This window comes from Corythoichthys intestinalis, chromosome 5 (genome assembly GCF_030265065.1).
Source record: "Corythoichthys intestinalis isolate RoL2023-P3 chromosome 5, ASM3026506v1, whole genome shotgun sequence".
Lineage (NCBI taxonomy): Eukaryota > Metazoa > Chordata > Actinopteri > Syngnathiformes > Syngnathidae > Corythoichthys > Corythoichthys intestinalis.
The window spans coordinates 808,563-822,191 of record NC_080399.1 but is presented as its reverse complement, the minus strand read 5'-3'; the positions used below and the strand labels follow the sequence as shown (position 1 = coordinate 822,191).

Here is a 13,629-nt window from a genome sequence, read left to right as displayed (position 1 = left end):
AGCGAATCATTTGCTGTCATCCCTCCCACTTGGAACAAATTGGGTGTCTGGCGCCGTTCTTTGAAGCCAATGCCAAGCTTTGAGTTCATTTCAGATGATTTTCGGTCACTTCTTTTTCCTTTTGGGATATTTACGGGTCACTTTCTGTTGATATTTGGGTTACTACAAAGGAAGAGACTCAAGAATGTCCCAAAAATCAATACGAAGTGAAAAAAAATCCACAGGAAATGATCTGAAATGCCCCAAAATGAACAAAATTGTTCATTTCACATTATTTACTGTTGCTTTTGCGTCACTTCCAGTTGATTTTGGGGCAATTACAGGTCACTCCCTGCTTATTTTGGGTTACTAAAAAGGAGGAGACCCAAGAATGTCCCTGAAATCAACAGGAAGTGACCAAAAATCAACAAGAAATGACCTGTAATGCCCCAAAATGAACAAAATCGTTTTCACATTTCATGTTCCTTTTGTCACTTCCTGTTGATTGTGGGGCATTTACTGGTCGTCACCTGTTGATTTTGGGTAACTAAAAAGGAAGAGACTCAAGAAAGTCCCACGAATAAACAGAGTGAACCGTAAATGCCTTAAAATCAATACGAAGTGGCCAAAAATACAAAGGAAATGACCTAAAATGCCCCAAAATTAACACAATATTTCATTTTGGGGCATTTCACATCATTTCCTGTTCATTGTGCATCACTTCCTGTGGATTTTGGGACATTTACGGGTCCCTTCCTGTTGATTTTGGGTTACGAGAAAGGAGGAGACTCAAGAATGTCCCAAAAATCAACAGGAAGTGAACTGTAAATGCCTCAAAATCAACAGGAAGTGACCAGAAATAGACATAAAGGACATAAAATGCCCCAAAATGAACAAAATAGTTCATTTTGAGGCATTTCACATCATTTCCTGTTGATATTGGTTTACTAAAAAGGAGGGAACTCAACAATGCCCCAAAATCAACAGGAAGTGACCGAAAATCAACAGGAAACGACATTTTTAAAAAATGTCATTAATTTTGGGGCATTTCACATCATTTTCTGTTCATTGTCCGTCACTTCCTTTTCCGTATGGGGCATTTGTAGGTCTTTTCCTGTTGATTTTGGGCTACTGAAAAGGAAGAGACTCAAGAATGTCCCGACCAGACCAAACGACCAACAGTTGACGGTTGTTAACTTGGCCGGTGGACCAACAGACCCAGAAACTCCCCAAAATCAACAGCAAGTGTCAAGTGACCGATATCAACAGGAAATGTCTCAAAATCAACAGGAAGTGACCTGTAAATTCCCAAAACTAATAGGAAGTGACCCAAAATGTATAAGAAGTGCTTTGGAAATGCCCCAAAATGTACAGAAATGTGACCCATGAACAGGAAGTGACCTGGAAATGCCCCAAGACTAACAGGAAGTGACCCAAAATCAACAGGAAGTGACCTACCGCTAACAGGAAGTGATCCAAAATCAACAGGAAGTGACCCGAAACCAACAGGAAATGCCCTAAAATCAAAGGAAGTGACCCATAAATGCCCCAAACTGACAGGAATTGATACGATATCAATGGGAATGACCCAGAAGGGCCTCCAAATGGACAGGAAGTGAGCTGAAATCAACAGGAAGTGACACAGAAATGCCCCAAAACTAACAGGAAGTGACCTGAAATCAACAGGAAATGTCTTAAAATTAACAGGAAGTGACCCAAAATGTGTAAGAAGTGCTTTGGAAATGCCCCAAAATGTACAGAAATGTGACCCATGAACAGGAAGTGACCTGGAAATGCCCCAAGACTAACAGGAGTGACCCAAAATCAACAGGAAGTGACCTGAAACTAACAGGAAGTGACCCAAAATCAACAGGAATTGACCCGAAACCAACAGGAAATGCCCTAAAATAAAAGGAAGAGGCCCATAAATGCCCCAAACTGACAGGAAAGTGACATGATATCAATGGGAATTACCCAGAAATGCCTCCAAATGGACAGGAAGTGAGCCGAAATCAACAGGAAGTGACACGGAAATGCCCCGAAACTAGCAGGAAGTGACCTAAAATCAACAGGAAATGTCTCAAAATTAACAGGAAGTGACCTGAAAATTCCCCAAACTGATAGGAAGTGACCCAAAATATATAAGAAATGCTTTGGAAATGCCCCAAAATGTACAGAAAGGTAACCCATGAACAGGAAGTGACCTGGAAATGCCCCAAGACTAACAGGAAGTGACCCAAAATCAACAGGAAGTGACCCGAAACTAACAGGAAGTGACCCAAAATCAACAGCAAGTGACCCGAAACTAACAGGAAATGCCCTAAAATCAAAGGAAGTGACCCACAAATGCCCCAAACTGACAGGAATTGATAAGATATCAATGGGGATGACCCAGAAGTGCATCCAAATGAACAGGAAGTGAGCCGAAATCAACAGGAAGTGAGACGGAAATGCCTCCGACTCAACAGGAAGCGACCAAATAAGAAGCGAGTCCGGAACCAGGTGGCTTTCGAACTGGTTTGGCACTTGTCTCCAAATGGATGGGACGTCCGCGGCATAACGCTTGACTCACTTGAAATCCCAAACGTGCGCTTTATCCTTTGTCCAATCACGGTGGAGTCATTTGTAAATCCCGACTGGGAAATATGACGACCTCCATTTGTCCCAGATGCCGATCGAAGCGTAATCCTCGCTCCGCTGCCTGGATTAATATTGTCATCTGGGACCAAGAGCCTCATCTGGACTCTAATGGAATACGTATTGTTTGACCTCCGACCCAGCGCTCGCTTTCAAAATAGACACCGGCTTGTTGGAAGAAAGAAAAAAAAAGAAGTTCAACCCTAATTTACGGTTTCAACCACCAAGTCACTTGTCAAACTCATTTTAGTTAGCGGGCCTGTCGTTGTCAGTAGAAGCCAGCTTTTAATTCTAGGCTCTCTTCCTGTAAAATTTGGATCATTTGGTGCGTTTAGGGTTCACTTCCTGTTGATTTGGGGACATTTCTGGGTCAATTACTGTTTGTTTCCTGTTGATTTGAGGGGTCACTTGACATTTACTGTTGATTTTGGGAGGGACAATTCATTACTATTTATTGTCAGTTACTTTCTGTTCAATTTCTGTTGATTTTCACTTACCTCCTGTTGATTTCGTGTTATTTCCTGTTCATTTTGGGGCATTTACAGGTCACTTCCGGTTGATTCTGGGTCACTTCCTGTTCATCCCGGGGCATTTCCGGTTCACTTCATTTTCATTTTTGGCTCACTTCCTATTACTTTGAAGGCATCCCCACTGATATTAGGTCACTTCCTGTTAGTTTTGGGCATTCGTGGGTCCTTGCCTGTTGATTTTGGGTCACTTCCTATTCATTTGGGGGCATATCCAAGTGACTTCCTGTTGATATCGGGTCAACTCCTGTTCATTTTGGGGTATTTACAGGTGACTTTTTTTGAGGCCACTTCTAGGTCAAATTCAGTTGATTTGGGGTCAATTCCTGTTCATTTTTGGCCATTTACAGCTCACTTTAAAATATATTTTTTAGCTCAGGTCTTGTTTATTTGAAAATATTTCCAGTTCACTTCCTGTTGATTCTGGGGCACCTCCTGTTTATTTACAGGTCACTTCTTGTTGATTTGAGTTTACGTCCTGTTGATTTTGGGGCATTCTATTTCCTGCTCACTTCCGACTAATATCAGGCCACTTCCTGTTAATTCTGGGGCATTTCCAGGTGACTTTTTAAATTTTAGGTCACTTCCTGTTTCCAGGTCAATTCCTGATGATTCCGGGTCACTTCCTGTTAATTACCGGGTATTTCCTGTTGGTTTCGGGTCATTTTCTGTTGATTTTGGCTCATTTCCTGTTTGTTTTGGGGAATTCCCAAGTCACTTCCTATACATTTGGGCTCACTTCCTGTTCATTTTGGCCACTTCCTATTCATTTGGAGGCACCTCCAGGTCATTCCCATTGATATGAGGTCACTTCCTGTCAGTTTAGGGCATTTATGGGTGTGATTTTGGGTCACTTACTGTTAATTTGAGGGCATTTCCAAGTAACTTCCTATTGATAGCGGGTCACTTCCTCTTCATTTTGGGGTATTTCCAGGTCATTTCCTGCTCATGGGTCACTTCCTGTTGATTTGGGGGTATTTTCAAGTCAATTCCTGTTGATAATGGGTCACTACCTGTTTATTTGGAGGCACTTCTGGGTCATTCTCATAGATATTGGGTCACTTCCTGTTAGCTCCGGGGCATTTCCAGGTCACTCCATGTTCATGGGTCACTTCCTGTTGATTTTGGGGCATTTTCAAGTCACTTCCTCTACATTTTTGGGTCACTCCCTGTTTAATTGGCATTTCTGGGTCATTCTCATAGATATCGGGAGATTGGGGCATTTATGGGTCACTTCCTTTTGATTTTGGGTCACTTCCTGTTAGTTCCCGGGCATTTCCAGGTCACTTCCAGTTAATGGGTCACTTCCTGTTGATTTTTTTGTGTTTCCAAGTCACTTCCTATACATTTTGGGTCACTTCTTGTTCATTTTGGGGCATTTCCAGGTCACTTTCTGTTGATTTTCGGGTATTTCCAAGTCAATTCCTTTACATTTTTGGGTCACTCCCTGTTAATTTCAGGGCATTTCCAAGTCACTTGTTGATATTGTGTCACTTCCTGTACATTTTCGGGCATTTACAGGTGGGTTTTTTTTTAACAAACTTCCTGTTCAGGTCCATTTCATGGCATTTCCAAGCCACTTCCTGTTGGTTTTGAGTCCTTTCCTGTTGCTTTCAGGTTGCTTCCTGTTCATTTTTGGCCATTTATAGGTCTTTTTTTTTATTTGAAGTCAGTTCCTGTTTATTTGAAAGCATTTCCAGGTCACTTCCTGCTGACTTTAGAGCCATTACAGGTCACTTTTTGATTTGAGTTTGCGACCTGTTGATTTTGGGGCATTCTATTTCCTGCTCACTTCCTACTAATATCATGTCACTTCCTGTTAATTTCTAGGCATTCACAGGTCACTCCCCGTTGATATCAGGTCACTACCTGTTAATTTTGGCTCATTTAGAGGTCACTTCCTGTTAATTTTGGAGCATTTCCCAGTTAAGTACGAATGATATCGGGTCATAATCAACAGGAAGTGATCAATACTAGACAGGAAGTTACCCGTGATAAAAAATAAACTATTGACATAGATTTGATATTGACCTTTTTATTTGGCACCCATAGACTACGGAAAACCGTAGATATGATCCTTTACCTTTGGTGGTAGAAAATAGGTTTATCCACTAGATGGCACTCATGCTCATGGGACGGGGAACATTTCTGTTTTTCCAGTGGGAATTCGATGATTTTGGTGTATTTTTTTGGCCTAATATGGTTACGTAGTGGCTTACTGTATAAAAAGAATAACACTTTATATCGATGACCTTGTGCAAAGAAAAAATATTTAGCATTATTTAAATATAATATATATAAATGTGTGTGTATATAAAAACATAATCGGTTGCTCAGTAGTATTTTCACCCAATACTTTTTAACTTGTACTTGAGTGAATTTTTGGATGACAACTTTAGATTTGAGTTCAGTAATATAATTTGGAAGTAACGCTACTCTTACTTGAGTACACCTTTTGCCTACTCTGCATATAGTTAAGCTAAATTGGTGGAGTGAATTGTTAGTATTTTCCCCTGAGATGATGAACAACCCTGCTAAAGAAAGTGTATATATAGATATGATATCGCTCCGCCTCCCCCGATGAATTCCTCCTCTTTTCATTGGCTGCCGGACGCGTCACTCTTGCTGTTCCGAGGCGGCAGGGTAGGTTGCTCTGCACCTTTCGGATGCTCAATTGATGGGCGTCCGTCCGTTGCTCTGCGCTCCGCAAAGCAAGGCAAGGCAAAGCAAACAAAAGCACGCACTGTCATCGAACCGAGCCGAGACCGCCGAACTCGGCCGTTTATTTGGAGCAGAAGATCGCTGGCGTCGGTGAATGCACCTGCGGCGGGCGATAGGCACAGTATGCGGCCACCGTCTCGGTGGATTTGAAAACGGACGAGGCGATGGCGACCGCCCGGCGCCGAGCGTCGAGCTCCGACCCGGTCGCGACGGGAGGGTGACGGCCGAGGCGAGCCGAGCCGAGCGGGAGATGGAGCCGTGACATATTGACGCGTCGCCTCCTTCTTTCCTTTCCTCCGTCGCCTCCGCCCAGATGATCCCGGTCTAATCGAGAGTGGCTGTATCGGCTATTATCTGTTTTATTTTATTTATTTTTTTTGACGAGCTTTCCTCCCGCGGCGCGGCTCCGGATCCGTCGTGACGCCACCCGCGGGCCGGACCATGTTGGAGTCAGGATGCCGCGCTTGCCCGTGAAGAAGATCCGGAAGCAGTTCAAACTGCTGCTGCTCCTGGTGCTGCTCACCTCCGCCGTCTGGTTCACTTACCTGCACATCCACCTGGGCAAGACCATCAAGCTCCACTTTAACTACGGAAAAGGTAAGGAGTCCGCTTCCAGATAGGACGTCAAGGTTACGGAAACATACTCATTCACATCATCTCCTGCATTGTAATCAAATATTCTTTCCACGATGACGGTGATGGACGTCCGATCCATTTGAACGGGGAGGAGGCAAATGAACATTCGCTGCCAGCATTTCAAATGGTGATAAACACATTTCAATTAGACATTTGCAATAGTACCATTCTTTTCCAATAGAACATTCAATCCCGCCCCAAAATATGTCCTGAAATTACCCCAAATGTACAGAAAGTGACCAGAGAATGCCCTAAAATCGCCGGAAAGTGAACAAAAATCAACAGGAAGTGACCACTGAACAGGAAATGACCCACAATCAACAGCAAGTGACCTGGAAATGCATCAAATTCAACAGGAAGTGATCAGGGCAATAATGCAAATTTAATAGGAAGTGACACAAAATGTACAGCAAGTGACCAGGAAATGCCCCAAAATCAACAGGAAGTGACCCAGAAATGCCCTAAAATCAACAAGAATTGATCAAAAATATACAGGAAGTGACATGGATATGCCCCAAATTAAACTGAAAGTGACCAATGAGCGGGAAGTGACCAAGATGTCCCCTAAAGTGAACAGGAAGTGACCCAAAATGTATAGGAAGTGACCTAGAGATGCCCAAAATTCAACTGGAAGTGACCAATGAGCAGGAAGTGACCTGGAAATGCCCTAAAATGAACAGGAATTGATCCAAAATAAATAGGAAGTGACCTACAAATGCCCCAAAATCAATCGGAAGTGACCAATGAGCAGAAAGTGACCCAGAAATGCCTTGAAATCAACAGGAAGTGACCCAATATGTACAGCAAGTGACTTGGAAGTGACCCAAAATCTACAGCAAGTGACCAGGAAATGCCCCAAAATAAACTGCAAGTAACCAATGAGCAGGAAGTGACCTGGAAATGCCTCGCAATCAACAGGAAGTGACTCAAAATGTACGGGAACTGACTTGGAAATGCCCCAAAATCAATAGAAAGTGACACATGAGAAGAACCGTAAGTGGCCCAGAAATGCCCTAAAATCAACAAGAATTGATCAAAAATGTACAGAAGGTGACCCAGAAATGCAGGTGATAATGCAAATTAAGTGACACAAAATGTACAGCAAGTGACCAGGAAAAATCAACAGGAAGTGACCCAAAATGAACAGGAATTGATCCAAAATGAACAGGAAGTGACCCTTGACAGGTTAACGACCCAGAAATGCCCTAAAAGGAACAGGAATTGATACAAAATATACAGTAAGTGAGCCAAAATGGACAGGGATTGACCTGGAAATGCCCCCAAATCAACATGAAGTGACCAGGAAATGATGCAAATTTAACAGGAAGTAACCCGAAATGTACAGTCAATGACCAGGAAATTCTTCAAAATGATCAGGATGTGACCCAAAATATACAGGAAATGACTTGGAAATACCACAAAATCATCAGGAGGTGACCCAAAATATACAGGAAATGACTTGGAAATAGCACAAAATCAACAGGAAGTGACCCAGAAATGCCCCATAATCAACAGGAAGTGACCCATGAAAAGTAAGTGACCCAGAAATGCCCTAAAAGGAACAGGAAATGATCCAAAATGTACATGAAGTGACCCAAAATGGACAGGAAGTGACCCAAAATGAACAGGAAGTGACCTGTAAATGCCCCAAAAGTGACCCGGAAATGCCTCGCAATCAACAGGAAGTGACCCAAAATCTACGGGAAGTGACTTGGAATTGCACCAAAATCAACAGGACCCGTGAACATTTGCCATGAAACACCCATTGGACGTCTGGCGTGCGGCAAAAAAAAACAATTGGAAGTGAGTCCAAATCTACAGGAAATGAAGGCAAAGCAAAGCATCTTGATATCATTGGATCTTCTGCTTGCTGAATGGAAGCTTGTATGCAGCCCGCACAGTGGAGCCCTTGATGCCCGGAGACGAAGACGGCGAGGGACTGGACAGGGGAGCTCTTGTGCCACTCATCAAATATGCACTGCCAGCACATTCCTCATTCTGGGGATGCCAAAGAAAGCCAGAACATTTTTTTCCCTTGTTTTTTTGTCCGTCCGCACCCTTCAAATGAAGGAGTCCTTTAAAGCGTGCGGGAAAGCGGGACCCCGTCGGTAGTGTTTCGCCAAGCGTGAGAAGCAGAAGAGCTAAAATTAGGGGAGGTGACATCACCGGGCAAGGTTGCCATGACAGCCTGGCAGGCAGCCGCGCCGCCGGGTATTGCGCTTGCCACGCGACGACACCTCTACCGGATTGTGTCGGTATTGGTACCGGAAAAGTGCTTTCTCATCACCTTGACTGATTTGGGGGCATATCCAGGTCCATAGACTTCATCATATATTGACGGGGCACGGGGCAAATTAATAGGGGACCCTGGCCGTGGCCGTCAAAGCTGACCGAGCGGAATCACAGACAAAGAGCTTTTTTTGGTTGAAAATTCTTGTGAATAAATGCTTAAATCCCTCAATTCTTTATAGATATGGACGTGAAACAGTCTCAATTCTTGGTTAAAGGCAAAAGAAACCGTGCAGTTAGCATTTATTTTCCGTAAATATTCCTGTTGTTTTTTGGGGCATTTTCAGGTCACGTCCTGTTGATTTCGGGTTCACATTTTGTTCTATGGTCATTTCCTGTTGTTTTTTTGTTTTTTGCATTTCCAGGTCACTTCCTGTTCATTTTGAATCACTTCCTGTTGATTTTGGGGCATTTACAGGTCACTTCCTGTTGATTCTGGGTCACTTCCTGTTCAATTGTCACTTCCTGTTGGTTTTGAGGAATTTCCAGGTCACTTCCTGTTCATTTTGAATCACTTGCTGTTGATTTTGGGGCGTTTACAGGTCACTTCCTGTTGATTCTGGGTCACTTCCTGTTCAATTGTCACTTCCTGTTGGTTTTGAGGAATTTCCAGGTCACTTCCTGTTCATTTTGAATCACTTGCTGTTGATTTTGGGGCGTTTACAGGTCACTTCCTGTTGATTCTGGGTCACTTCCTGTTCAATTGTCACTTCCTGTTGGTTTTGAGGAATTTCCAGGTCACTTACTGTTGATTTTGGGTCACTCCTGTTGTTCTTTTTTTTTTGGGGGGGGGGGTATTTTCATGTCACTTCCTGTTGATTTTGGGGCATTTTCAGGTCAATTCCTGTTGATTTTGGGTCACTTCCTGTTCAATTGTCACTCCCTGTTGATTTTGGGCTCACATTTTGTTCAATGGTCACTTCCTGTTGATTTGGGGGCATTTTCGGGTCACATCCTGTTGATTTTCAGTTACTTCCTGGTGGTTTTAGGACATTTCCAGGTCACGTCCTGTTCATTTTCAATCACTTCCTGTTGATTTTGGGGCATTTACAGGTCACGTCCTGTTGATTCTGGGTCACTTCCTGTTCAATTGTCACTTCCTGTTGGTTTTGAGGAATTTCCAGGTCACTTCCTGTTCATTTTTAATCACTTGCTGTTGATTTTGGGGCGTTTACAGGTCACTTCCTGTTGATTCTGGGTCACTTCCTGTTCAATTGTCACTTCCTGTTGGTTTTGAGGAATTTCCAGGTCACTTACTGTTGATTTTGGGTCACTTCCTGTTGTTCTTTTTTTTGGGGGGGGGGGTATTTTCAGGTCACTTCCTGTTGATTTTGGCTCACTTCCTGTTGATTTTGGGGCATTTTCAGGTCAATTCCTGTTGATTTTGGGTCACTTCCTGTTCAATTGTCACTTCCTGTTGATTTTGGGCTCACATTTTGTTCAATGGTCACTTCCTGTTGATTTGGGGGCATTTTCAGGTCACATCCTGTTGATTTTCAGTTACTTCCTGGTGGTTTTAGGACATTTCCAGGTCACGTCCTGTTCATTTTCAATCACTTCCTGTTGATTTTGGGGCATTTACAGGTCACTTCCTGTTGATTCTGGGTCATTTCCTGTTTAATTGTCACTTCCTGTTGGTTTTGGGGGCATTTCCAGGTCACTTCCTGTTGATTTTGGGTCACTTCCTGTTGTTTTTTTTGGGGGGGAGGGTAATTTCAGGTCACTTCCTGTTGATTTTGGGTCACTTCCTGTTGATTTTGGGGCATTTTGAGGTCACTTCCTGTTGATTTTCAATCACTTCCTGTTGATTTGGGGGCATTTACAGGTCACTTTCTGTTGATTGGGGGTCACTTCCTGTTCAATTGTCACTTCCTGTTGGTTTTGAGGAATTTCCAGGTCACTTACTGTTGACCTTCTCAGTAATGATTGGGGAATTTTCCTCCTCACAAACCTCTCTGTCTTGTGGGGTGCCACAAGGCTCCATTTTAGGGCCTGTTCTCTTTGCACTTTATCTCCTACCTTTAGGATCAGTTATAAAAAAACATAATATCTCTTTTCATTTTTATGCTGATGACCTGCAGCTGTATCTCCCCCTGAGACCCAACGAACAAACTGCTCTCACTAAATTAATGGAGTGCATATCCGATGTGAAGCAGTGGCTAGCGCAAAACTTTTTACATCTTAACGAAAGCAAAACTGAATATATTACTTTTGGCACACCTTCTATGTTAAATGCCCTTGAGCCCAACCCTGGCACTCTGGCTCCCTTTTTTAAAACACATGTTGAAAATCTCGGAGTGATATTCGATTGCAGGCTCAACTTTGAAAAACAGATTAGTTCTGTTGTAAGAGCAAGTTTTTTCCAGCTCCGTCTCCTGGCCAAAGTGAAGCCTTTTCTTACTCGCCACGACTTGGAAAAAGCAATTCACGCTTTTATAAGCTCAAGGCTGGATTACTGCAACGCTCTTTATGTTGGTCTTCCCAAATCCTCAGTTTCTCGTCTCCAACTTGTTCAAAATGCTGCTGCTCGATTTTTAACAGATACACCTAGACGTGAACATATTACCCCCGTGCTATCATCGCTCCACTGGCTTCCAGTCCATTTTAGAATTGATTTGAAACTTTTACTGTTTGTTTTTAATTCTATTAATGGCCAGGCTCCTTCTTACTTATCAGAAATTTTAACCATCCGTAACTCTGGCAGGAGTCTTCGCTCTACCGGCCAACTTCATTTGCAAGTCCCAAGGTCCAAACTCAAACAGTGGGGAGACCGATCTTTTGCGGTTGCTGCACCCAGGTTATGGAATAGTCTTCCCCTGGAAATCCGCACCACTACAAATTTGGGCCTTTTTAAATCTCGTTTAAAGACACACCTTTTTAGACTCGCCTTTCCCCAAGATTAGTTTAGCCTGGTTTTATTTCTTTAGGGTTTTTAATGTTTTTGGATTTTATCTGTTTTATTGTTTTGTTTGCTGTCTGACTAATCGTGATGCGATGGTTCCTTTTTTTTTCTTTTCTTTTCTTCCTAATGTCATTTTATAACATTTTCCTGCCTTTTATTTACTATGTGCCATGTTTCTTTGTCGTAAAGCACTTTGGGGACCTTTCGGGTTTTGTAAAGGGCTATATAAATAAATTTGATTTGATTTGATTTTGGGTCACTTCCTGTTGTTCTTTTTTGGGGGGGGGGGTATTTTCAGGTCACTTCCTGTTGATTTTGGCTCACTTCCTGTTGATTTTGGGGCATTTTCAGGTCACTTCTTGTTGATCTTGGCTCACTTCCTGTTCAGTGGTCACTTCCTGTTGATTTTGGGCTCACATTTTGTTCAATGGTCACTTCCTGTTGATTTGGGAGCATTTTCAGGTCACTTCCTGTTGATTTTCGGTCACTTCCTGTTCATTTTGAATCACTTCCTGTTGATTTTGGGGCATTTTCGGGTCACTTCCTGTTGATTTTCGGTCACTTCCTGTTCATTTTGAATCACTTCCTGTTGATTTTGGAGCATTTTCAGGTCACTTCCTGTTGATTTTCGGTCACTTCCTGTTCATTTTGAATCACTTCCTGTTGATTTTGGGGCATTTCAAGGTCACTTCCTGTTGATTTTGGGTCTCTTCCTGTTGATTTTGGGTTCACATTTTGTTTAGTGGTCACTTCCTGTCGATTTTGGGGCGTTTCCAGCTCACTTCCTGCTAATTTTGAATCACTTTTTGTTGCTTTTGGGCCATTTTCAGGTCACATCCTTTTGATTTTGGGTCACTTCCTGTTCATTTTCTTAGTCATATTCTGTACATCTTGTGTCACCTTTTGTTAATTTTGCAGTATTTCTTGGTCACTTCCTGTTGATTTCGAGTCACTTTTCGGTCACAAAACCGGTTGATTTTAGGTCACTTCCTCCCTTTAGTCCTTAAATATTTTTATGGCTTGAGAGGTTTTGAGACGCTTTCTCATTGAACTGAATGGTGAAAAATATCCAAACTTAATGGCCTCAGGTGTACAATGTGGCTCACCCGTCCGCGACAAAGATCAGTTGGACACCCCTGACATAGCGTGAGAAAAGTTTATCTGTAAAGCTACATCTAAAGGAATCAACTCAAGTGTCCAAGCGGGAAAGAAATGCGTGAAAACTTTGCATGTAATTTCTTGGGCGTGCTCGCACGTGGCTCGAGGGAACACATTTGTTCCGCTCGCCTCCCGTCTCGGAGCAGTCGCATCAAATGTCGTGGGAGCGACGTGTCATTTCACTTTCACGGGAACGTCTACCACCAACTTCATTTTCTCATCTTGAGCTCATGAGCCTCTCTGACGGAGATAGCCGTCCAATCCATTTTGAGTGGGAGACGCAACCAGTTCGAAGCCTATCTGTAGCTTTGATAGGCTCCAGCACCCCCGTGACCCTCGTGAGCGGATGTATAGATGACAATGCAACTTCAAACAGGCACCAAAATCAACATGAACTTATTCAAAACAACAGCGAGTGACTTCAAATGCCCCAAAATCAATGGGAAGTGACCCGTTAATGTCCTAAATTCAACCAGAAGTGACCCAAAATCAACAAGAAGTAACCTGTAAATACCACAAAACCTACAAGTGAGCCAGAATCAACATGAGGTGATTTCAAATCAACAGAAAATGACCTAAAATGTCCCAAATCAACAGGAAGTGACCCAAAATCAACATGAGGTGATTCAAAATCAACAAAAAAAGACCGGTAATAGACAAAAAAAAACAAAAAACGTGGCAACCCAAAACCAGCAGGAAGTGACCCAAATTCAACAGGAAGAGATTCGAAATCAACAGAAAATGACCTCAAATGCCCAAAAATCAACAGGAAGTGACCGT

General features: G+C 42.8%; 1 protein-coding gene across 4 annotated transcripts in view; it reads left to right on the top strand.

Moving 5' to 3' along the window:
• Positions 1–4,346: 4,346 nt before the first annotated feature.
• The window catches only part of b4galnt4a (beta-1,4-N-acetyl-galactosaminyl transferase 4a), a 39,750-nt gene continuing 30,467 nt past the window's right edge, over positions 4,347–13,629 (top strand). For all 4 annotated transcript variants that reach the window (XM_057837441.1, XM_057837440.1, XM_057837439.1 and 1 more), the window contains exon 1: positions 4,347–6,461. In XM_057837441.1, coding sequence (XP_057693424.1) covers positions 6,320–6,461 — 142 coding nt within the window. In that variant the 5' untranslated portion in view covers positions 4,347–6,319. The remainder of the gene's footprint in view (positions 6,462–13,629) is intronic.